At 41.0% G+C, this 24170-nt stretch overlaps 1 protein-coding gene across 2 annotated transcripts in view; it reads left to right on the top strand.

The window, feature by feature from the left end:
- Window positions 1-21023, top strand: part of Dcaf5 (DDB1 and CUL4 associated factor 5) — a 100606-nt gene extending 79583 nt beyond the window's left edge. For both annotated transcript variants that reach the window (XM_048798569.1, XM_015490507.2), the window contains 2 exons: window positions 9120-9247; window positions 16364-21023. In XM_048798569.1, coding sequence (XP_048654526.1) covers window positions 9120-9247; window positions 16364-18127 — 1892 coding nt within the window. In that variant the 3' untranslated portion in view covers window positions 18128-21023. The remainder of the gene's footprint in view (window positions 1-9119; window positions 9248-16363) is intronic.
- Window positions 21024-24170: the final 3147 nt, after the last annotated feature.

Here is a 24170-nt window from a genome sequence, read left to right as displayed (position 1 = left end):
TACAGTTCCTTTTCCTCTCCCAGTTTACTTTGTCTGCGCTGTATGGAGTATTGGGAAACAAGATGTCCAAGCCTTTTAAAACTATGAGTGTCATCAGCTTTTTTTTTTAAATATTTGTAGATGGACACAATGCAGTTGTAGATGGACACAATATTTTTATTTTATTTATTTTTATGAGGTGCTGAGGATCAAACCCAGTGCCTCATACATTCGAGGCAAGCACTCTGTCACTAAGCCACAATCCCAGCCCTTGCCATATCAGCTTTGTGTGTTGAACTTTTGTGACACTCTTTTGCCTAGAGAGTTATTGGAATTTAAGTATTTGAGATTGGGCTGGGGATGTGGCTCAAGTGGTAGCGCGCTCGCCTGGCATGCGTGCGGCCCGGGTTCGATCCTCAGCACCACATACAAACAAAGATGTTGTGCCTGCCGAAAACTAAAAAAATAAATAAATAAATAAATAAATAAATATTTAAAAAAAAAAAAAAAACTCCTTAGAGAACAAAACGTTGTCCTTTGGTGCCCCTGTGAATGGCTGTTTGAGTTGTTCTTACATGAAGACTGCTGTTTGACTCATCGCTAGTTTAAATGGTTCCCTTATTTGACAAATTTTTCCGTGAATGGAAGAGAGAAACATGCATTTTCATTGCCAAGTCACTGTAGCCACCCCCACTGGCAGTAGGCTGAGGAAGTAGGCTGGAAACAGCTGTAAATGTGTATTCGTGGGCTGGCATATGTGTGTATGCTTTGTCCCTCTTCCTTTTTCTAGACATGTATTCATTCTCAAATGAATTAGGCCTAGGCATCTGTTTTTGTTTTTTTTGTTTTGTTTTGTTTTTATTTTTGTTTTTTTGTCCCATGTAATTAGATAACAAGTGTTTTTGATTGGTCACAAGTAGTTGGTTGCAAACACATGTGAAGTACATATGATGAAAGAACTCAGTAGAATTGACTTTTTTGTACAGCCAAGCATTGCTTCATATGGAGCTCTTTGAGCTTTCCTGACAGCACTGGCTGCCCCCATCTGACTTTTCTCATCTCTTAAGTGGTTACATGGTTCCAAGAAGCAGCCACTGCTCTGTGTTGTCAGTACTCTTGATTGTATTTCTCTTTGTGGTTTGAAACTTGAAGACACTGAAACTGTTCTCAGGCCTTTTGGAAATGCTAAGAGATTGTTTGGGCACCTTATGTACCAAAAAGAGGAATAGTCTTTTGCTCCTCATGACAGTAAGCTTTTGATTCTACCCATGGGATCAGGAATGAAATAGATTATTTCAATGACTACTTAAAAACCTAGCAAGTAGTAGTTTTAGCATTCTCCCTCAAGCTTTCTTCCAGAGAAAATGGTGAAGGATTTTCTTCAGTTTGCTCACTTACTGAGTGTTTTTAGACAAGACATCATGCCAAGTTATGTGTGCCATCAATAGATAATCCTTCAAAGGATTTCCATTAAAACAATTTAAAAGTGAATTCCAAAGTCCATAAAAAATATAAAATTAAAGGGGGCCAGATTTTGGGATGATTGATAAAGTTTTCATGGAATCAACATTTTAAAGGACCCTGAATAATAGATAAGGTTTCAGCTGCTTTATTTCTCTGATCATACTGCAGTAAAAGTGCTATAAAAGAAACATCTGAAATTGGCATCAGGAAGATAGAGACAGAGAAACACATTTGGAAATCCACATGCTAGGTAATAAAACCACAAATAAGAGGGTTTTTTTCCTACACGCTCAAATTTCATCTTTTCATTAATTCATAGGGTATTTATTGAAAACCTATTATGTGCCAGGCACTGTTCTAGAGATTTGGGATACAGTAAAAACAAAGGAATCCTGCCATCATGGAGTTTACTGTCTAGCTAGGGAAACAGACAGTTAAAAATAGACAAAATAAATAATGTGTTTAAAAGTTGGACGTATGATGGAAAAACGTAAAGCCAGAGTAGGGAGTATAGTAAGTGGTGTTGGAGGGGGTCAAGGGAATTTAATTTTTGCTAGGATGTTCAGTATAGGCCTCATTGAGAACGTCACATTTGAGCAGAATCATCAGAGGGAAAGAGAAAATAGTGAGCCATGCAGCAGTCTAGAGGAAGAGCATTTCAGAGATAGCCTGCATGAAAGTCCTGAATTAAGAGTGCACCTAGGGGCTGGGGATGTGGCTCAAGCGGTAGCGCGCTCGCCTGGCGTGCGTGCGGCCCGGGTTCGATCCTCAGCACCACATACAAACAAAGATGTTGTGTCCGCTGAAAACTAAAAAATAAATATTAAAATTCCCCCTCTCTCTCTGTCTCTCTCTCTCTTTCTTTAAAAAAAAAAAAAAAAAAAGAGTGCACCTGGTCTGTTTGATAAATTATACAGAGACTGGTGTGTTGAGGCAGAGTAGAGTGTTGGCTAGGGTGGACTTCAAGGAGATGGACTTCAAGGGAAGTGTGTGCAATAAGTATCCAACCATTTACTCTACTAATAGTTCCCCATTTACTTGTACTGAGTACATGGGGGAACTTAAATGGGGAACCATTAGAGAATATTGACCAGAGAAGTAACATGTTCTGACCTATTTCAAGAGGATCACTCTGGCAATTCTTGGGGATAGATGGTCGGAGTAGGGCTGCCAAGGACAGAAATGGGAAGAACACTGGGAGTCTCATAGGAGAGTGGTGGTGGCTTGCACCAACAAACTAGGGATTAGAGTCTAGATATATTTTGGAGTTAAAACCATCAGGATTTCCTGAAAGGTATGCAATGGGTGAGGGTCAGATAGTTTGAGATGTTTCTTTAAACATCCTGATAGAGAGGTTGAATAAATAATTTGGAGATCTTATAAGAGTAAGATCTGGACTAAAGCCAGGCTTGGTGGTACACACCTGTAATCCCAGCAACTTGGAAGGCTGAGGCAGGAACATCACAAGTTCAAAGCTTGCCTTGGCAATTTAGCCAAGACCCTATCTCAAACAACAACAACAACAAAAATGGACAGGCTGGGCAATGTAGCTCAGTGGTAGAGCAACCCTGGGTTCAATCCCTCGTACCAAACAAACAAAATTCTGGACTGGAAATAAAAATACAAGTTTTGGTACCCTATAGGTAGTCATTTAACTAAAAGACTGGATGAGCCAGGCACGGTGGCACATACCTGTAATTCCAGCAGTTTGGGAGGCTGAAGTGGGAGAATTGTGAGTTCAAAGTCAGCTTCAGCAATGGTGAGGTACTTATCAACTCAGTGAGACCCTGTCTAAAATAAAGTACAAAATAGGGCTGGGGATGTGGCTCAGTGGTTGAGTGCCCCTGAGTTCAATCCGCATTCTCTCTCCCCTCTCCCCGCCAAAAATATGTGAATTAAAAAAAAAAAAAAGACTGGATGAGTTCAAACAAGTGAATGTAAGTAGTCAAGAGAAGGGGATCAAGGACAGAGCCCTAAAAGTGTTCCAATATTTAGAAGTCAGAAGAAGAACAAAAAAGAAGATCAAGAAGGGATGACCAATGAGGTACTAGGAAATGCATGAAGTTGAATCTTGTTTAGGTCAAGTAAAATGAGTTAGAAAACTGAATTGATGTCCATTGTATCATTTGAATAACTATTATGAACTGATTTTTCAACTCCTCCTATAAAATTGTACCACCTTTTATTTATTTGCTCACAGTTTTGCCTTATCAATATATTCTGCAGGATTTTCTTGATGCCCCAATGTAAAGCTACCAAATATGATTCTTCCATGAAATGCTGAAAATATTTCCTGCATCATAATCTGTCTCTTCTATCTGAGTATATTTTTCTATACCACTCCTAACAGTTGTTCTTCATTAATTTCCACTTAGCAATCATGTCAAGTCCATCTTATTATATATCTGACTCTTTTCTTACTAGCTTGATATGTCAGCATCTAAATCTTCCAGGATCAAGTTTATTTTCCTCCCAGTGGCACAGGAGGCTGAGGCAGGAAGATTGAGAGTTCAAAGCCAGCCTCTGCAATTTAGCAAGGCCCTAAGCAACTCAGCAAGACCCTGTCTCTAAATAAAATATTACAAAGGGTTGGGATGTGCTCAGTGGTTAAGCACCCCTGGGTTCAATCCCCAGTACCCAAAAAAATAAAGTTTATTTTCCTCTTCACAATGGCCAGTGCTCTTCCTTGGAAATACAAATTTTATCTTCTGTTTTGATTTTTGTCTTCCATCAGCACTTTCCAATCATCTGGTTCTCTCCCTCGCTACTGCTTCATACTTTCCCTTCCATGATCTCAGGGAAGTTTTTTTTTTTTTTTCTCAATGGTTTTTCCTTCCCATTGTCACAAAGGTGTTTGTCTTAGACATCTATTAAATAATGGGTTGCTAGGAAAGGGAAAAAAAATCCAAAGACTCTGATATAAAAATCAATGGTGCTATTTTATCTAGGTCACATTTGGAATTGATTTCAGTACAAAATACTTAAGTGTCTTGTTCTATAATTCAAGTGCCATTGAGGATCACTTCCCAATATGATTGATATGTTGCTATTAAACCAAGGCCTCAAAAAATCTTGACCACATTGCTTTTAGCTTTTAAATTGAAAGTATAATCTTTCTTGGAGGACTTTGTGAAACCTATGGCATTGATAAGAAAGAAATTACTGACATTGTCTAAAAATGGGAGTGCTGTTCTAAGAGGATAAACCTCTGGCTGAATGTGGTGAAAAAAGAATAAATAGAGAAGAAGAGAGAAATCAGGACCTTCATGCTTACCCCATTGTCTTCTCTGAGATGCTTGGGCATAGGGGTGTGTGTGTGTGTGTGTTTGTTTGTTTGTTTTACGGGGGATTGAACCCAGAGCACTCTACTAATGATCTACATCCCCAGCCCTTTTTTATGTTTTGAGAACAGGGTCTTACTAAGTTGTCCAGGATGCCCTAAATCTTCTTCCTCAACCTCCTGAGTCACTGGGGTTACAGGTGTGTACTACTGTGCCCAGTAACCAAAACATTTTAGAAAGGCCTTTTGTTTGGATTCTGAGCAAGGAGTTATTTGTTTCCTGGGGTCCCCTAAGGTAGCAAGCGAATTCCTCGAGCTAGAATTCTATGAGATGGCCTGCTCTCATTTTCTTCTCTGGGTTCTTGAAATAGAATAGATAAGGTGACTTATAGCCTTCCCCACCTCTCTAGCATACCTTCCAAACCATAGAAAGATGACTACATGAGAACTCCACCTTTGACTTTTGAATAAAACCTAAAGTACCAGCATGTTTTACTAAACTAGCCAGAGTAGATGGCCCTAAAAAATGACTATTATACAGAACTACATAAACAAATGACAACTAAAGAATGAGTGAGGTCCTTTTTTCCTGGATATGTGATAACCTTGAAAGAAATTTACGTAGATTGTAACAGTTCTTATGGGGGGAAAAAAATTCTTAACACCTTACAATTTGACCCTGCTGCTTATCAGAGGGTCTAGCAGTAAGAACTTCAGGTTCTTACTGATATTGGCATCTTGACTTCAGCCATTTCAAATTAAAACAGAAACTCTGGTTTATCCATGTCCCCAAGGCTAATAAAAATTTATTTTCAATGATCATTGTATCTAAGCTCAATTCAATCATTTGAAACACAAGTACCAAGAAAGATACTATAGAGAACCTCTCAAGCCCATTCACTACTATGATTCTTTGTACAGAGCCTTGGTTACCTGAGACAAATGGCAGCAATAATGCTTTTTGTACCTATTTTATAGAGCCATCAATTCCTTTGCTCTGTTGACTTCATCCTCTTTTAGATTTCTTAGTACCAGTGGTACCAGTTTATGTGGGAAGGAGGAGAAAAAACAGTATTAAAATTACTCCTTAAGCCAGACACAGAGGTGTACAGCTGTAGTCATAGCTACGTGGAAGGATGAGGCAGGAAAAGCACTTGAGCCCATGAGTTTAATACCAGCCTGGGCAAGACCATGAGATCCCATTTCAAGGGGGGAAAAAAAAATTGCTGCCAAGAAGAAAAATGAGATGAGGTCACAGTACATAAAATAGTTTTTCCATGATCTAAATTTTTAGGCATTGATACCCTTTAATTATTCTTTAGATTTGGAAGTTAGTATGATTGTATTCCAAGTAACCTCTGACAGAAAGATCATTTTTGTCAGTCATGAGACCTTCTATCCATCTTCCTTTGGTGTTACTTATTCTAAAATTGCACTCTGCATTCAACAAGTATTTAATGTGGCCCTGTTCTACTTTAGGGCTTGTACCCAAGGTTCTAGATATGCAGGAGTAAATAAGACAGATCCAGCTATACTTGTATGGAGTATTTAGTATTGACATCCTGATGAAATGTCCTGTGGTGATACTCTATAGCTCAGAATACCATTGAATAGAATCTGAATCCCTCTGCCTTTATTTAGGATTTCAAATGAAAAACCAATCTATTTAATAACTGCCAGAAGATTTAAAAATTATTATAAGCCTCTAAATCCAGTTCTATTCAAACCCTGTACTTCCTAAAGGCAGTTGCTATGGAAAGGAAAACGTATTAGACATTGTAGCCAAACAGAGTGTGGTTTAAATCCTGCTAGTTGTATGACTTGGGATAAATTCTTTCAGTTACTTAAATTCCTTTTTATTTTTATTTTTTTAAAGGCAATAGGATTAAACGAGATTGGTATTAGGTTTAAAGTTTATTTGCTATTGCCATCCAGTGTTGGAGTAGAGGCAGGAATAGGATATCAAAAATGCAGAATATAGAGAATTCTAAGCAGGAATGATCCCTGTCAGATCAGCCTTACCTAGGAAAGGTAAGGGAATTTAAGTAACTGAAAGAATTTATCCCAAGGAGTTCCTTGGGATGCTGAGATCCCTAGACAGATGTTTTTAATTCCCATGGATCCCTCTTCTCTAATTCTCTCAAGTGTATTTTTATTTTGATAGGCCCCAGTCACCTTCCTTCCTCCCAACTACATTCAAGAAACTCTAGAAACATTCAAATTAGGGGATCCCACCATAGCAGCCTTCCTCAGTGCCAAACCTTTCTTGATCCTTTTTCTCTGTTAAAAACCCTCCAGTTCTGGGCTGGGGTTGTAGCTCAGTGGTAGAGTACTTGCCTCGAACATGTGAGGCCCTGAGTTCGATCCTCAGTACCACATAAAAATAAACATATAAAAATAAAGATGTTGTGTCCATCTACAATTTAAAAAACAAACCCTCCAGTTCTGTGTCCTAGTCAGTCTTTTTTTCCCTCTTTGTAGTTTATTAGCAAAACTGATGAAGTTGGGCTTAGACATGAATAACTTTAAATATATTTTCTATCCTGGATAATTCAAATATTAATGTAGCCAAATATGGGAAAACATTTAGTCAAAGGACAATTTGTCACTCATCAAATTGAGTAAGCACCTAGAAGTGGCTAAGTTGGCACCACCAAGAAGCAAATCAGTACAGTCTGAATTTTGCTGTCAAATTTTTATTTATTTATTTATTTTTAAAGATATGTCTATTGCGCCAGACATGGTGGCACATACCTGTAATCCCAGCAGCTCAGAAGGCTGAGGCAGGAGGATCGTGAGTTCAAAGCCAGCCTCAGCAAAAGTGAGGCACTAAGCGCCCTGTCTCTAAATAAAATACAAACTAGGGCTGGGGATTTGGCTCAGTGGTTGAGTGCCCCTGAGTCCATTCCCCAGTTCCAAAAAAAAGATAGATCTATTGCAATAAAAGGGGATCTCTTCCCTGAGGCAAAATAGAAGTCTTATTGGCAAGCCTAAAGCAAAAGACATCTCTACAACCACATTATGTCAGGGAAAGAGACATTGTTTTACTCATTTTTCCTTAAGACATGGAAACATCAAGAACTCTTTGGAATTAATGTTTGAACAAAGTAGAGCTGGGAGTAGGATGGAGCCACACTGTGCCTAATAATACTTTGTACCCTTGTGGTGCCATGCTCTGGTAGGGGCTAATAAGGTAGTAATTGATTAAGTGAACTCTCATTTGTATGTGTCTGGATGCATCACATTTTATACCTTGGCCAGGGGTGTAGTTGGCCTCCTGTGTGTGCTATGCTATTGATGATTGTGCAGAAGCAACTTTTCAGAATTTGGGTGTTTGTGTTCTATAAGTGTGATAGCACTACCAGTGGAGTTGGAACTCTGAATTATCCCAAGTTCATAAATGATGATATCTTTAACCTACTGTAAGTTCCTGGCCTCTGGTACTTTTGTAATTCACTTAAGAGGAAAGCTTTTAAGATCGTCCTTAAAATATAGCTTTCTATCTGTGGCCTGTTTAATTTAATCCATACATGATGGGAGTTTTGTTTTCTTTTGTTTTTCATTTGTTTTTTGCAGTACTAGGGATTGAACCAAGGGCCTCACTCACACTAGGCAAGTGCTCTACCACTGAGCTACATCCCCAAACCTTTTTGATTTTGAGATAGGGTTTAATAAATTTCCCAGGCTGGTCTCACACTTGTTATCCTCCTGCCTCAGCCTCCTGAGAAGCTAGAATTAAAGGACTGTACCACAATGCCTGGCTCATACACAGTATTTTTAAGACCCACTCTCTAGTTCACTTCTTAATACTTGGACCTTGCATATTATGGAAGTGATCTAAATCTCCTTTATCTTCAGCTCTCCCTGCTATTAGGGAGATAGGGATTCTCTCCATTATTTTCCCGGTGGGCTATTTTCTTATTTTCATTTTTCCTGTCTTCACCATATATTGAGGGCAAATTAATCTAAGATGCCATTTGTACATTAAGTCCTGCCTGTCCCTGCCTCAGCAGCCTAAATATTCACAAGCAGTTCAGTTCTCATTTTGTTCAGTTGGCCTTTTCTAAGGTAATACTTTATTCCAACTTGGGGATCAAAAACTTGAGGAACATTTTAACTGGCTTTGGTTTTATTGACAATGGAATTGCAGTGGGTGGGCGTGGGCAATGCTTACAAGCTAAATAAAGGCTCTTGGTAAGAGCACATATGTTGAGGGGTGCTTTAGCCCTCTTTCCATAGCAACTTTATCTGTAAGTTTAAGCATCTTCCTGGTGGCATAGTTAACAACAACAATAAAAATCTCTGCTCCTGTACAGAGCTGTTTGTCAGCCATTACTGGAACATATTTACTTTGATCCATCTCATTGTTTGTTTTTGTTTTCTTCTGTCTTTCCAGGTGGCATTGGCAGGGTGGTCAATGGAGCCTTCATGGTGCTGAAAGGGCATCGTTCTATTGTTAACCAGGTCCGATTTAATCCCCACACCTACATGATCTGCTCTTCTGGTGTAGAAAAGATTATCAAGGTGAGATCCTTCCCCTTCTGTCCTTTTGAAGAAATTAAAGATCTATAAAAATTCTCAATTTGACATATTATAAAATATTGGAAAGTTTATATTAAAAATCCTCCTTTCAGTACTAAACAATGCACAAGTAACCTGGGCTGTTTCATTCCTGGCATGAAAACTTTTGGATATTAGAGAGACCAACAATATCCTAAGAATGTGATCACTAGGACTGATTATTTGTGAAATCCTTGTGTGTGTGTGTGAGAGAGAGAGTGTGTGTGTGTGTGAGAGAGAGAGAGAGAGAAAGTGTGTGTGTGTGTGTGTGTGTGTGTGTGTGTGTGTGTATGAAGATTTGGGTGTGAGTGTTTTGAATATTCAGGCGACTTAAATCTACAAAGCCAGACTTTAAAAAGTTGTTTAGAATATTATGTAACTTTTCAATATTCAGCTTTATTGTAGGAAAATGAAATAGTTTTACTTTTGTTTTGTTTTTTTTCAGATGACAGCTACCTAAAATAAAATGCTAGAAGTTTGAGATTAGCTTTAAATAAATGCAACTCCTCCTTTAAAAAAAACTCCTCCATTCAGAACTAACTCCTCCATTCAGAACTATTTGTAATATGTGTATTAAGAAATCAATATAGGGCCAGGCGCGGTGGCACACACCTGTAATGCCAGCAGCTTGGGAGGCAAAGACCAGAGAATCATGAACTCAAAGCCAGCCTTAGCAATGACAAGGCACTAAGCAAGTCAGTGAGACCCTGTCTCTAAATAAAATATAAAATAGGGCTGGGGATGTGGCTCAGTGGTCGAGTGCCCCTGAGTTCAATCCCCAGTACCAAAAAAAAAAAAAGAAAGAAAGAAAGAAAGAAACCAATATAGTTTATATGCATCTATTTTTTATTAGAAATATCTGTGCCTATGCATGTATATAATTCCAAAAAAAAGTGTAAGATGGCTTTTCTATCTCATTTTGGTGAAAGACCACAGACTAGTGAGAAGAATTTATTCACTGTATGTGAATAAATTTCTACATTTTACATATATATGGACTTACATTGTAGATATATGCATATAGATATGTTCCCTGTTCTCTTTGCATGTACATATAGCTAACTGTTTTTCAAACATGGCTGTTTTTAGGAGGAGACCAAACAGTTCTCAGCCTGGTATTAATGACCTCATAGACATCTCTAGACTTCCCAGAGCTGCTGATCCAAAGATCCCTAGCTTCCCTGTGGCTTGGATGACTCAAGAACCGTTTTTAAAACTAGTCACTAGGCTTTGAAACAAATGGTATCTTTTAGACACTACCTTGTATGCTGTTAGCATTTCCAGTGGTCTTTGAATATTTTCTTTTGGAGGATAGGGACTGAGGATTGATCCTAGGAGTGCTCTGCCAGCAAGTTCTATCCCCAGCCCTTTTTTATTTTTTGAAACAGGATCTGGCTAAGTTGCCAAGGCTGGTCTCAAACTTGGGATTTTTCCTACCTCAGCCTCCCTTTGATTTTGAATTCTGCTTCTCCAACCTTACCTGGGCGGTTAGAAGAGCCACTATCCCTTAAGTGATTGTCAGAACCAAGATAAGTTGTCTCTGGATACAGCAAAAAACACTATTGTATGTGGTTGTGATTGAGGCTACTTGTGTGTAAATACTAAACACATCAATTGCACATCAGCTGAATGAATATTTTTAATCTCCACAACAGAGGAACCCAGCCTGGCCTATGTCCACAAAAGGATAGCCCACTGCCCATCACTCACATTCCAGTTGCTAGTGACCCTTTTTCCACATCTGAGGAAATGAGGGTTCAGGGAAAAAGAAATTTTTGAGAACCCTGTAAAATAACTTGAATTAAATTAGGATAGATAATACTCCTCCCAAAATTTAAAGTTTTTGAATTTTTTTCTTAAAATGATTTTGAAATGTGAGAAAGGTTTCAGAGAAAAAGTAAAAACTGGTTTGTGGTGATTTAGTAAATTTCCAACTATCTGGAATTAAATCAAGTTGTACTTGATGGCAAGAGACAGCTATCAGAAATATTATATTGGTGTGTGGGTCAATATTTTTATTAGCTCTTAGTCCAACCTTCTCTTCATAGGCTTTGTTAGTCCTGGGAATTAGGGCTGACTTTATTGGCTGTAATTGTTTCCCCAGAGAGATAGAGTGAGTCTTTTAGGTCATTTCTCCAAATTTTTTCTTTTTACAGGTGATGAAACTTAAATTATGAATTTAACTGTCTGAGGTCACACAGATAATTAGTAATAAAGCTATGATAGAGCCTGTCCTTTGTTCCACCACATTCTCCATGCTGGGAGAAGGCAGCAGACAGCCTGATTTGATCATCTCAATATTCCTTCATTTGGGCTGTCATTGAAATGGCCCTGCCCCTTACATTGCTTTCCCCTCTCCTTTGGCCTATGACTAATCGGTTGGCTCTGTAATGTCTTCTCTAGGCCTGTTGAAGTCATCCTTTCTTTCAGAGAGCTCTGTGCTTGGGCATCTCTTTTAGAAGAGAATTCCTGTTTGGCCGTGTACTCTGGGATGCTTCTGTGCTAAGTCTCCCCAGTTATTGTTTAGTCAATTGAAGTCCTTACCCTAAAGGTCATAGGTTGGAGACTAGCCAAGTTCTCAAGAAAGAGAAGAAAATGTTTTCTCTGTGAGGTTATCCAGACTGAGCTATGGAGCTCACTGCTTCCAGGTTCCCATAGGAACCAGGAGTTGTTTAGCCGTTTGAAACCTTAAGTATGCACAGATGACCACAGTGAGACTGAAAGCTGAAAGCTATGGAGTGCTCAGCTTTGCTCTCTCACAAGTGTCTTCCCCATTCACCATCTGGTTGGGAATGGTGTGATGGTAAAAGCATTGCAGGAGGGGAGGTGAGAAGGAGGAGGATGAGACACCTAGTACAGTGCTGCAGCTACTGCCTTTGCTGATGCCTACATCACTCTGAAAAGTGCCAGTGAGTCTCAGCACTTGGATCAGTCTCCCTCTGTAAAGTGAGGACTTGAGACACCCAGGAGTGCCTTGGGAATGACCTGTGCATGACAATTTCTATTTTAATAAATAGAAATTTCGTAAATAGACCCACTTCTGAGAGAGTCAAAAGGCTCAAAGAGTTCTCACCTACCGTGTTCTAGTCCAGCCTGAGACTTGCTTTTCTCTTTCCACGCTACCTTCTCCTTGCCCTTATCCTTTGCTGCTACCTTTTTTTTTTAAATACATTTATTTTATTTTTATGTGGTACAGAGAATCGAACCCAGGGCCTCACATGTGCTAGGCAAGCGCTGTACCGCTGAACCTCAATTCCAGCCCCTGCTGCTACCTTTTTAGCCTAGAGAAGAATCTCTTTCATCAGGGCCCGTGTGTTCTCACCCATAATAGGCCTTCTGCCACTGAATGCCCACACAAGCCTAATGAGGAGGTTCATTTTATGGTTAAACATGTGAAGGAATGAGGCAAATCCTGGCTTTCTTCCCACCCCCCTCAAAGCTCAATATTCATTATTCATCCCATATTTGTGATGTACCTACAGTGAGCCATTTGTGCTAGGCCTTGTGGGGAACATAAAATGGTAACACAGATCTCCCTAGGAATTGATGACCCAGTAGAAAAGTCAAAAAAGACAATGGGAAATGCAGTGTGTGCACAGGACAATATAAACAAAGTTTTGTGAGAGAAAGAAGAGATTTTTCTCATCTGGGGTAATCTCTGGATAGGTTAATATTTGAGCTAATTTTGAAGAATAAATTAAAGACCTCAAAAGGAAAGAGAGAAGCAATATGGGAAGAACATTCCAAGAAAGGGCTTGGATATTTAGTTATTTATTTATTTTCCAACAAATATTTATTTATCAACTACTATGCATTGTATTTATGAATAAATTATTGCATTGGGCCAAAGTAAAGAGGACCAGAAGAAGATGGGTCTAGGAGATAAGGCCACGAAGGCAGACTGTGGACAGGCCCAGACAGTGTTGGAAGCCACATTGAGTGTGATAAGCCCTTGAATAACAATTTAGGACCTTATCTTTACATTTCCTTGGTTGTAGACAAATTCTAAATTCAGTGTAACCACTCAAGGAGAATAAAGGGCTTTAAGTTGCTTCTTCCATGTCGTGGTCACTCAGTAGCTCACTTGCCACTTAATTGATTTTTATTTGGATGATATGTGAATAAGAATTGAGCTTCATCCTTTTCCTCAGCAGCTCTTGAAATAAACTCTTCACAAGGCTTAGAGAACAAGTTGTCATTCTTCCTTTTCTCAGAGTGTTGCCCCACAAAGAGGCATACCTAGCCGCCTAGCCACATTTAATAGACAACAGGAAGTTGTTTTTTTCATTGCCTTATTTCTAAGTTATTGACTTTCAGGATAAAGAAATGAACAATTTCACAAATGATTGAAATTGATGTTTTAAGGATGAAGACCAAGATCATAGGGACAGTCAATATTTTTGATGTACAAAACTCTGTCTGGGGGTGGGTCTAAATTTTTGTGGTTGCGGTATTCAATCACCAAATGAAAGAAGAAGAAGCATGTCTGTTGGTGCTTGAGTATAGGTTATGCATTTCATCATTCTTATTTCTACAGATGAGAAATAGAGGCTTTCAAGACTGAAGTCATTTGCTCAGGGTTATGAGAAGTGGTGGGGCTAAGGTTCCTGCTCATCCTGTAGCTCTGTAACTTCCTTGTTGAAGTCTGGCTGTTTTGTTTTACTCTGGATCAGGATTAGATGAAAATCCATATGATTCCCTGGTTAGGTGAGGGATCTGAGCCTTCCTCAGGATCACCAGCTGGCTCTTACCTCTTGATCCTGTTTTTTTCCATTACCATAGACTTCAGGAATGGACTGTCTGCCTCCGTTGAATACGTTCCAGGGCCCAAACAAAAGCCAATTTTCAGTGTTGTGATTTTCATTCCTGAAGTGAAAACATTGGGATGGGAGACTGGGTAGATTGGAACCTTAAAACGGTTTGCAAAGTAGTTAGGCCAACATCTCACTATTATTATTTTGCACTACTGGTAACAAATTCAGAGTTTCTTTGAAAGACAAATAGATTTCTCTTCATATTAGGGAACATGGTTGATAACATTTTACCTTTTTTTTTTTTAATTGGGGTTTGAACCCAGGAGTGCTTAACCACTGAACCACATCCCCAACCCTTTTTTATTTATTTAAATTTATTTATTTATTTATTTGTACTGGGGATTGAACTTCAGGGAGCACTCGACCACTGAACCACATCCTCAGCCCTATTTTGTACTGTATTTAGAAGCAAGGTCTCACTGAGTTGCTTAGGGCCTCTCTTTTTGCTGAGGCTGGCTTTGAACTCACGATCCACCTGCTTCAGCCTCCCAAGCTGTTGGGATTACAGGTGTGTACCATCCTTCCTGGCACCCTTTTAATTTTTTTATTTCGAGACAGGGTCTCACTAAGTTGCTTCAGGCTTCAATAAATTGCTGAGGCTGGCATTGAACTTGCTATCTTCCTGCCTTAGCCTTCGAGTCACAGGGATATTAGGCATGTACTATTATGGCTCATTTTGCCATTTGTAAATTGTGGAGATGAGAGACTTAGCTCAAAATTAATAATAAGATTCACCTTGGGAGGCTGAGGAAGGAGGATGGCAAGTTCAAAGCCAGCCTCAGCAAAAATGAGGCACTAAGCAACTCAATGAGACCCTGCCTCTGAATAAAATACAAAATAGCACTGGGGATGTGGCTCAGTGGTTGAGTGTCCCTGAGTTCAATCCCTGGTACCAAAAAAACAAAAAAATAAGACCCAAAAAACATCCTAAGAAGTTGACCTTTTGGATCCCTCTGCTTCCTTTCTAAGCCACTAAACTTTTAGTCCCTTAAGTACTTTTCTACAGAGATAGTCATCTATAGCTTGAGCCTTATGCTAGATGTCATATCTAAATGTTTCCCAAGAGTGGGTCTTTCAGAGTCAATCTTGTAGTTATTTTTCGGGAGATTCTTGGACACTCACGTTTAAGAATAAGTGCCTTAAAACTCCTGGTGAGATTATGAATCCAGAGAGGGGAAGATACCTGGGAAGAGGAATTGTGGACAGTGAATAAAACTGAAGGAAGAACTAATCTGATTTGGAAATTGGTGGGGAGAAGCTATTCTAGAAGGTTTCTTCAGTGTCCTGTGAAATGAGAATACTCCAAAGAAACACCAGCTCCCAGGAATTGCCAAGTAAAGCACAACAGGAATTAGCCCCATAAAGTTCCCACAAGAAGGTGGATTTGTCTTCTGATAGCTTTAGGGCAAGAAAACTTTTGTCTTGATAGCAGATGGGGAATGAGAGACCACTGTTCTCTGGGTTGGATGCCATCTAAAGATAGACACCAGCCTGTCAGGCAAGAAAATCGCCTGGAATTTCGTTGAGTTGCCATGGCTACATGCTGATGTAACTGAGCTTCTCTGTGCTGTTTTGTGGACCAGTCTGGGAGTCAGGTGGAGCTAATCCTTCTCTTTTGCAGTGACAGCTTAATTACCTTGAACTTGATTTTTGCATAATTTATCCAGGATGTAAAGTTGGGCCTTTGAATCAGACAGCCCTGAGTTGGAATCCTAGTTCTGCCATCTTTTAACAATGAGCCCATGTCCCTGACGGCAGAGTGGGAAGTGTTAAGGGATAGGGCTGCAGTAACCTCTATTCTTGCAGCTAACAGAATAACTGGGGAGAAAGCCAGTAGCTCCCTGGTTAAGAGAACCCAGTTTCCTGGGAAACTGATGCCTGCATGTCCAAGAAGGAGCTATAGTGTTAGAGTTGGCTATTCTTATCAATCACCAGTAAGCAATTCCCATTAGCTAAAAAATAGAAATGTTCAAGACTGGGCATGGTGTCACACACTTACAGTCCCAGCTACTAGGGAGGCTGATGTGGGAGAATTGTGAGTTTGAGGCCAGTCTGAGCCAACATAATGAGACCCCATCTCAATAAAATGGAAATGTTGCAGTTGAGAAGTGGAATTGTAGGCTGAAATAGTAACTGTCACAGAATTTCTGACTGCTGGTTTTATTTTCACTTTAGAAAAGTGGTCTCTCTGTACTCAGCTTCAACCTACTGAAAGTTTTTAACACTTTGGCCAATCTTTAAGATATCTTGTTTTTCATCTATGTAGATCTGGAGCCCATACAAGCAGCCAGGATGCACCGGAGACCTGGACGGCCGAATTGAGGATGATTCCCGCTGCCTCTACACCCACGAAGAGTACATTAGCCTTGTGCTGAACAGCGGAAGTGGCCTGTCGCATGACTATGCCAACCAGTCGGTCCAAGAAGACCCCCGGATGATGGCTTTCTTTGACTCTCTGGTACGCCGAGAGATTGAGGGCTGGAGCTCTGATTCAGACAGTGACCTCAGTGAAAGTACCATCCTTCAGCTACACGCAGGGGTCAGCGAGCGCTCAGGCTATACTGACTCTGAGTCTTCAGCCTCACTGCCCCACTCCCCACCTCCCACAATAGATGAGTCTGCTGACAATGCCTTCCATCTGGGGCCCCTGCGAGTCACCACTACAAATGCAGTGACATCAACCCCACCAACACCCACGTGTGAGGATGCAGCCTCTCGCCAACAGCGCCTGTCTGCTCTGCGTCGCTACCAGGACAAGCGCCTCCTGGCCCTGTCCAATGAGTCCGATTCTGAAGAGAATGCCTGTGAGGTTGAACTAGACACAGACCTCTTCCCCCGACCACGGTCACCTAGCCCTGAAGAGGAATCCAGCAGTTCCAGCAGTTCCAGCAGCTCAGAGGATGAGGAGGAGCTGAATGAACGCCGAGCCTCCACCCGACAGCGAAATGCCATGCGGAGGCGACAGAAGATACCCAGAGAAGAGAGGCCCAGTGCCCCAGCCAAGCCCACCAACACCTACATTGGAGAAGACAACTATGATTACCCCCAGATCAAAGTGGATGACCTTTCCTCTTCCCCTACCTCCTCCCCTGAGCGGAGCACTTCCACTCTGGAGATTCAGCCAAGCCGGGCATCACCAACTTCTGACATAGAATCAGTTGAGAGAAAAATTTATAAAGCTTACAAATGGCTCCGCTACTCCTATATCTCCTACTCAAATAACAAAGATGGAGAGACTTCCCTGGTGACAGGAGAGGCAGATGAAGGGAGAGCGGGAACCAGCCACAAAGACAGCCCAGCACCTTCTTCCAGTAAGGAAATCTGCCTAAACACAACCATGGTCACGAGGAACCAGGACCTGCCACCTGAAGGCTGCAGTAAGGATGCTTTTAAAGAAGGGACTTCCACTAGAAATCCCAGCAGTGGCCCAGGCCATGAGCACAGCAGCCAACCTTGGACCGAGGCACCAGAGGGTTCCTCTCAGGATGGTAACAATGGTGGCTCTGTAGAACACTCATTTGAAACCAAGAAGCTCAATGGAAAGGCCCTGAGCAAGGCCCTGAGCAGCCGGGCTGAGGAACCACCCTCTCCTCCTATGCCCAAGACATCCGGCTCCATTCTCAACAGTGGGTCTGGAAACTGTCCGAGGACCCAGTCTGATGACAGTGAGGAAAGGAGCCTTGAAACCATCTGTGCCAATCACAACAATGGACGCTTGCACCCCCGGCCCCCTCACCCCCACAACAATGGGCAGAACTTTGGGGAGCTAGAGGTGGTGGCCTACTCTTCCCCAGGACATTCAGACACTGACCATGATAACTCATCCCTGACAGGGACACTCCTACACAAAGATTGTTGTGGGTCTGAAATGACCTGTGAGACTCCTAATGCTGGAACAAGAGAGGAGCCCACTGACACCACAGACAGCAGCAGGGCTGTTCATGGCCACAGTGGCTTCAAAAGGCACCGAGTCGAATTGGAAGACACAGATTCAGAGAATTGCTCCTCAGAGAAGAAATTTAAAACATGATAAATACAAAGGGAAAAAAAGCTACAAAAAGTAGCCTTACAAAAAAAAATTAAAAATTCTTGTTTAGTGAACACAGAGGAAAGGGAAAAAAGTATTAAAGGCACATAAAACCAGGGCCTGAAATTTCGTTTCTGCTGCTGCTCCCTTCTATTCAACATTCAACAATGGGTCTGAATGTCTAACTGGCCATAGGCTTGTGCTGTGTAAAGAAAAGGGGGAAAATCCAAGTTATTCCTTTTCTAGTGAGATGTGAGCATAGTGTACCTGTGCAAGGTTCTGTGAAAGTGAATCCTTGTTGGGATGTTTGACTGTGTGTGTGTGTGTGCACTGGTGTGTGTGAGCTCATTGTCTCATGAGACCTTTCTTTTAGTTGTCCATCAACAAGGACCTAGGGGTCTATAGTTTTTGCCATCTTACCCTGTTCACGTGTCATAGGTGTTCTGGTCTCAACGAGGAGCACCTGTTCAATCAGATTGTGCTGCCAGTGAGTTGTAGACTTGAGCTGAGAGCATGGAGAGGAGAGTGAAACAGGCCTGCAGCCCATGGACTGTGCTGGAAAGGAAAGCATGGTTCCTTTCTTAAAAAGAAATATTCCATGTTTTCTCTAAGTAACACTTCTTCATTGAGCATTTAATGTGGACATACTAAAAGTGGAACATTTTTAATGCTAATGGAGGTTAGCACTTACTATCTGATTCAAGAGCCTATAGATCCCTGATAAATTTCTCTGTTTGCAAATTGAGTGATGCTGCAATATGTACTGTATGGAGGCCATAAAATATGACTAGTTGTGGATAATACATTAACCAGTTAGGTGCTAGTTCCTAAAAGGCACTCAAAAGGCCAGCAGGTGCTTCCTTGCCTCCATGTGATGGAGTTTAGACATATTGAAGGAAGGAGAAGAGACAGCTCTCAAGAGCTTTGTGCTCAAACTACTAAGGTGGATGTTAGAGGTGTGTAAATGAAGCAGTGTAGTGAAGAGCAGAATGTGCTACTATGTTCTTTTAATTCAACCCAAAACTATTCATCAGAATTGGTGGGACTGGCATTTTCCCCCAGGCTTGCCCTTGACAAAGACTATGACGTTCTGACTGAACGTCACAGTGCAGCAGGCATCTCAAGCTGACAGATTCAGCAGGACCATCGGGAGGCAGAGGGTATAGGCAGAGGAGTCACTGGTTTGACAACTGGCTTCTGGAAGAGTTCCATGGAGGCAGATAATGGTTGAGAGAGGAAAAGTCCAAGAGATTTTCAGCCTTGTGGTGTTACAGTCACTCAGTTATCAAGGTAGGCTGTGTGAGACAGGAAGACCTAGGAATGACCAAATGTCTTGTTAGCATATGTGTCACACATGGAGGGCAGAGTGCTGGCAAGAAATGAGGGAGAGAGAAGAGTTTAACGTTCTTGAGCACTGAGGTGCTAGACACCTAGGAGCCAGCTGGGATTATCATAAGGACCTAACTGGAGACTACTGTGGCCTCACTGACCCAGCATTCCTCTTAGACGAGGACCTGTCCTGATGGAACTAGGACCAAAGGGAGGCCACCTGAAGACTTGGATGAAATCAGGCTCTTGGGGAGATGGTTCTTCAGAAAAGGAAAGTGGTTGGCAAGTCGAGAGGAGATGACATGTCACTAAACTTCGCGGAAGGGCGGATGTGCCTAATATATGTGTGATGTGACTGGGGTCCACACTAGCACTGTTTAAGGTGAGGGAGGTGGAGCAGGAGCAGAGTGAGGATGCATCCAATTCAACAACTGGACTTTTACTGGGGGAGCAGGACAGCGATTCTGTAACCAACATTAGAATTACTTTGGATTTGTAATCAAAATGGTTCTATGATTTGTCTTTGACTATTCACAGATAATTGTAAATTCTGGTTTTATAAGCCCAAGTCATTTTACATTTGCTTTTCCAAAATGTATTAAATTGAAAATTTTTAATCCTTTATATACAAAAAAAGATAACCACTCACTGTGTGTTTCTCTTCCCCTTCTTAGCACACCCAGCCCTTATGTTTTGTTTGATTTTTAATCTACTCACCAGGTAGCCTCTTCTGGCTTCTGTAAAGACAATCCACATATCCTCCTGGAGAAAAAGAAGTAAAATTCCCTTGGGAACTAGCTATTGGTAGTTATAGTTGCCAAAAGCAGAGCTTGGTCTTTCTTATTAAAAGCCTTTATTTCACTTGATTACTCAGAAGAGAAGTCAAAATTCATTTTGATTAATGTTAGAAGCCAAGAAAAATCATTGTTAGAAGGATGACTTCCATCCTTGGGAAAGACATCCCAGCATTACAGATTCAGCTGAGACATACAGGCCCCCATGACATACCCACTGGAGCAGGCTGAGAAATGGATGTTTCTGTGGCCACTCCATCCTCACTTCCAGGGATCTTGTATGTGTGGCTGTGGTCCTAGAAACCAGGCAGGAACTACTTCTCAGTTCTCTTTGCTTAAACTGTTGTAGAATTGAGGCCCCAAATTTAGAGGTGCATTTAATCCCCAAATTCTTCCACAATGGTATTTTTACTAGCAGAGCAGATAGCACTGATTAGATTAAGAACTATTTGAAAGTACCTCTTGGGTTTTTTCCTGCATCTTGTACATAAAGTTTTAAGTAGCAGGTCTAAATATGTAATACTGTGTCTCTCCACTGTTTCCCATCTGGTTTTGTAAATGATTCTTGAGGACAGTAGGTAAATGGTTAAATGAGTTGTTGGCTTGGGGCAAATGAAGTTTGCAACTGTGCTTGACTTAATGAGCTGAGAGTCTCCTGTTGTCTGTCCAGGTGCCTTCCTCTGCTGAAGCCTTACCTCCTCACAGCCCTGCCTCTTTTCACCCAGCAACGTTAACTCTTCTCTTGTGTATATGCAAATAAACCTGTTATTCACTTCTCTTGTCTTCCTCTTCTCTTCCTGGGAAGACTTGGTTGCCTAGACACCCCTCTTCCTTTAATTCTTGTTTTAATTTTTGCCCAGTTGGAAATTTGATCCAATGCCTTGCTGAAGACTAAAAGACAAACTCTACATTCATGACAATGGTCATTGTCAATTCTAAGTATTGGGACAAAGGTCACATCTGAAAAGAAAATGTAGGATAGGAAGGTGGGTATCTATTTGATTTCCTTTACCATGCTAACCAGAACTCAGGATGGTGAAATCCAAAACTGACTCCACCCCCCACCCCCACCCCCGTACTGGGGATTGAATCCTGGGGTGCTCTGAGTTACATCTCCACTTTTTTACACTCATATTAGTTGGAACTTAGGGAGCATTACAGTAGAGTGACATAACAAACACCTCATCCCAATTATGGTTTCTTATGTTTCCAAATATCAAATTGCTTTCCCTGATCTGTCTCAGGCATGCATTGTGAACTTTTTTTAGTACTGAAAATTGAACGCAAGGTCTTGCACATGCTATGCAAGTGCTTTACCACTGAGCTACATCCCCAGCCCACAAACTTTTTTTCCTTTAAAAAAAAAAAAGTGGCAAAATTCATATGCCCTGCCTGTAAAGTGGTTTACTGCGGTTAACCAAAAAGTTCTTGCCAACTAATACTCTTGTCAGGAAAACAGATACTTCCAAAGCACGGTTGTCCTTCCCTTATGACCTGAGCAAGGCCTTACAATAGGGTGGAAATACCAAGATATGGGGAGGCTCAGTGAGTCCCAGACTTGCCCCAGCAGCAGGATCATGGCTTTAGACAAGTGGTGTGCTCAGGTGGGGTATTCCAGTCAGAGTGCTCATTTGTTCTTGAGCCCCATGCTGGAATGAAAAGACATGAATTCAAATAAAAGTAATTTTGAATTTGTAAAAAGAATCAGTGTTTCTTATGTAGACTGTAAATGAAAAATCTGATCCATATGCACCCTAATTGCTTTTATTGTTAATACAAAGGTAGTTTGATATTTCTCAGGATGGAGGTTCAGGCAAGGTAAGCTTCAGCTGGCCCTGCACTAATATGGTTAGGGACAAGCAGGAGGATCAGTTCATAACAGGGTCTACTTGGGCTCTACACAAGGGTTAGCAGAGCTATGGTAGTATCATGTTGTAAGAAAATATTCAAAATTACTGAATTTTGAAAATGAATTTTTCATGGGCCCAAAGCCTTGAGCTCATGGACTCTCTAGCTGAAGTACAGAATGCCAACTTCAAATCTGCCTTTATCTGCCTCTGTCAGCACTCCACCAAAACTAGGGAAAGAGTAAAACACTAAGATCCTTGGGTGCTCCCACAGAGTCCTCAGGCATGAAGTAAGTTCTTGTGGTGTAGGGAAGTTAGGAGGGAAGACATTCAGGGGGAAGGTGATCAAGAAGACTGCAATGGAAGAAATGAAGAGCTGGCTGGGTTCAGGAATTTCCTGGATTCATATTAACTATCATTCAGTGTGCCTTGGGACTGGCATGGTCTAATACACTTGGTCATCAAGATTCTCCAACCAAAATCCCCAAGCATAATCCCTAATTTATAATGGAGGTCAAAAAATGCGGTGTTGGTTTGGAAGTAATTATCTACAGATCTCTTTACTAGGGTGCATAAATACCATGGCGGAAGGGGGAGAGTGTATAATGACCCAGACATGACATACTTAAACACACACCAGAAACGTGTGGTGGTTGGTGATTGGCATAGGCTCTCATAGGGTAACATACATCTCCCTACTTGATTATCCCTAGACTGATAGTAGCAAAAGTTTGAGGCTTGCCCCAATCTCCTTTTTTTCACTTATTATTTTCTCTTCATGTCTCAGAGACGGTATTTTCTAAGATCCCACCTTAAGTAGTTAAGGTTAACTTCTTTCCTAAGAAACTTGTAAGTGGAGTAGGAATGGCTCTGAACTAACAAGAGAATTCTAGACCTGTTTTTCAAAGAATTGCTCTGCCTGGGCCTTGGGCAGGTCACCTAATCTATTGGGAACTGAAATAGATCCCTCTCGATTCTAAAATCTGACTTCTTCCATTACAATCCCTGTGATCAAAGCGTTCTCTAGATCCCACTCTGATGAATTTTCATTTTTGGGATGGGGGAATACCAGGAGATTGAACCCAGGGGTACTTAACCACTGAGCCACATCCCCAACCATTTTTATTTTTTTTCCTTTGAGATAGGGTCTCATTAAGTTGCTCAGGTCCTTGCTAAATTGCAGAGGTTGGCTTTGAACTTGCCATCCTTCTGCCTCAGCCTCCCAAGCCTCTGGGATTATAGGTGTGCCACTGTGCCCAGTGAGTGCTTATTTTCGAAACATCTGTTTACTGCCCACCAGAATCAGTTGGCAAACTAAGATCTTCTTGCAAATTACAACTGCTCAGAGTTGCAAACTTATCTGTAAAAAGGGGAGAGTGCCTACACCAGGAGCACATTCTCAGAGGGTTGAATGAGGACATAAACTATAAAAGCAAATCAGCAGTGGCACACACCCTGTTGTCCCAGCTACTGAGAAGCTGGAGTGGGAGAATCACTTGAGCCCAGGAGTTTTGAATATAGCCTGACAACATAGTGGGATCCCATCTCAAAAAATAAATAAATAAATAAAAAGGCTGAATGTAACATTTAAAATTATATATAATTTAATATCTTAAAATAATCCCTGATGGGGGCGGGGGTTGGGGCTCAGTGGTAGAGTGCTGCAAGTGTGAGGCACTGGGTTCAATCCCTGGCACCACATAAAAATAAAAACAAAGGTATTGTGTCCACCTACAACCTAAAAAAAAGTATGAAAAAAAAAATAGAGCTGGGAATGTGATCGAGTGCCCCTGAGTTCAATCCCCAGTACTGCCCCAAAAAAAAAAAAAAAAAAAAAAATCCCTGATATATAAAAAGTACTGAAAGGTTTACTATCATTAGCACATCTTTTTTACTCTCGTTGCTTGTTGCTACTTATATACCTCCCACATAGAAGGCTTTTTTGGATGGGATCTGTCAAGGGAAAGTAAGCTGTTCAGAGAGCTAACTTACTATTTAAGCAAATCTTCTTCTGAAAAAGAGTAAATTGCCGAGTGCAGTGGCACACACCTGTGATTCCAGCAGCTCAGGAAGCTG

Source organism: Marmota marmota, unplaced genomic scaffold (genome assembly GCF_001458135.2).
Source record: "Marmota marmota marmota unplaced genomic scaffold, marMar, whole genome shotgun sequence".
In the NCBI taxonomy this organism is placed as follows: Eukaryota; Metazoa; Chordata; class Mammalia; order Rodentia; family Sciuridae; genus Marmota; species Marmota marmota.
Note: the sequence above shows the minus strand (reverse complement) of the source record. Positions and strands in the feature narration are given on the sequence as shown.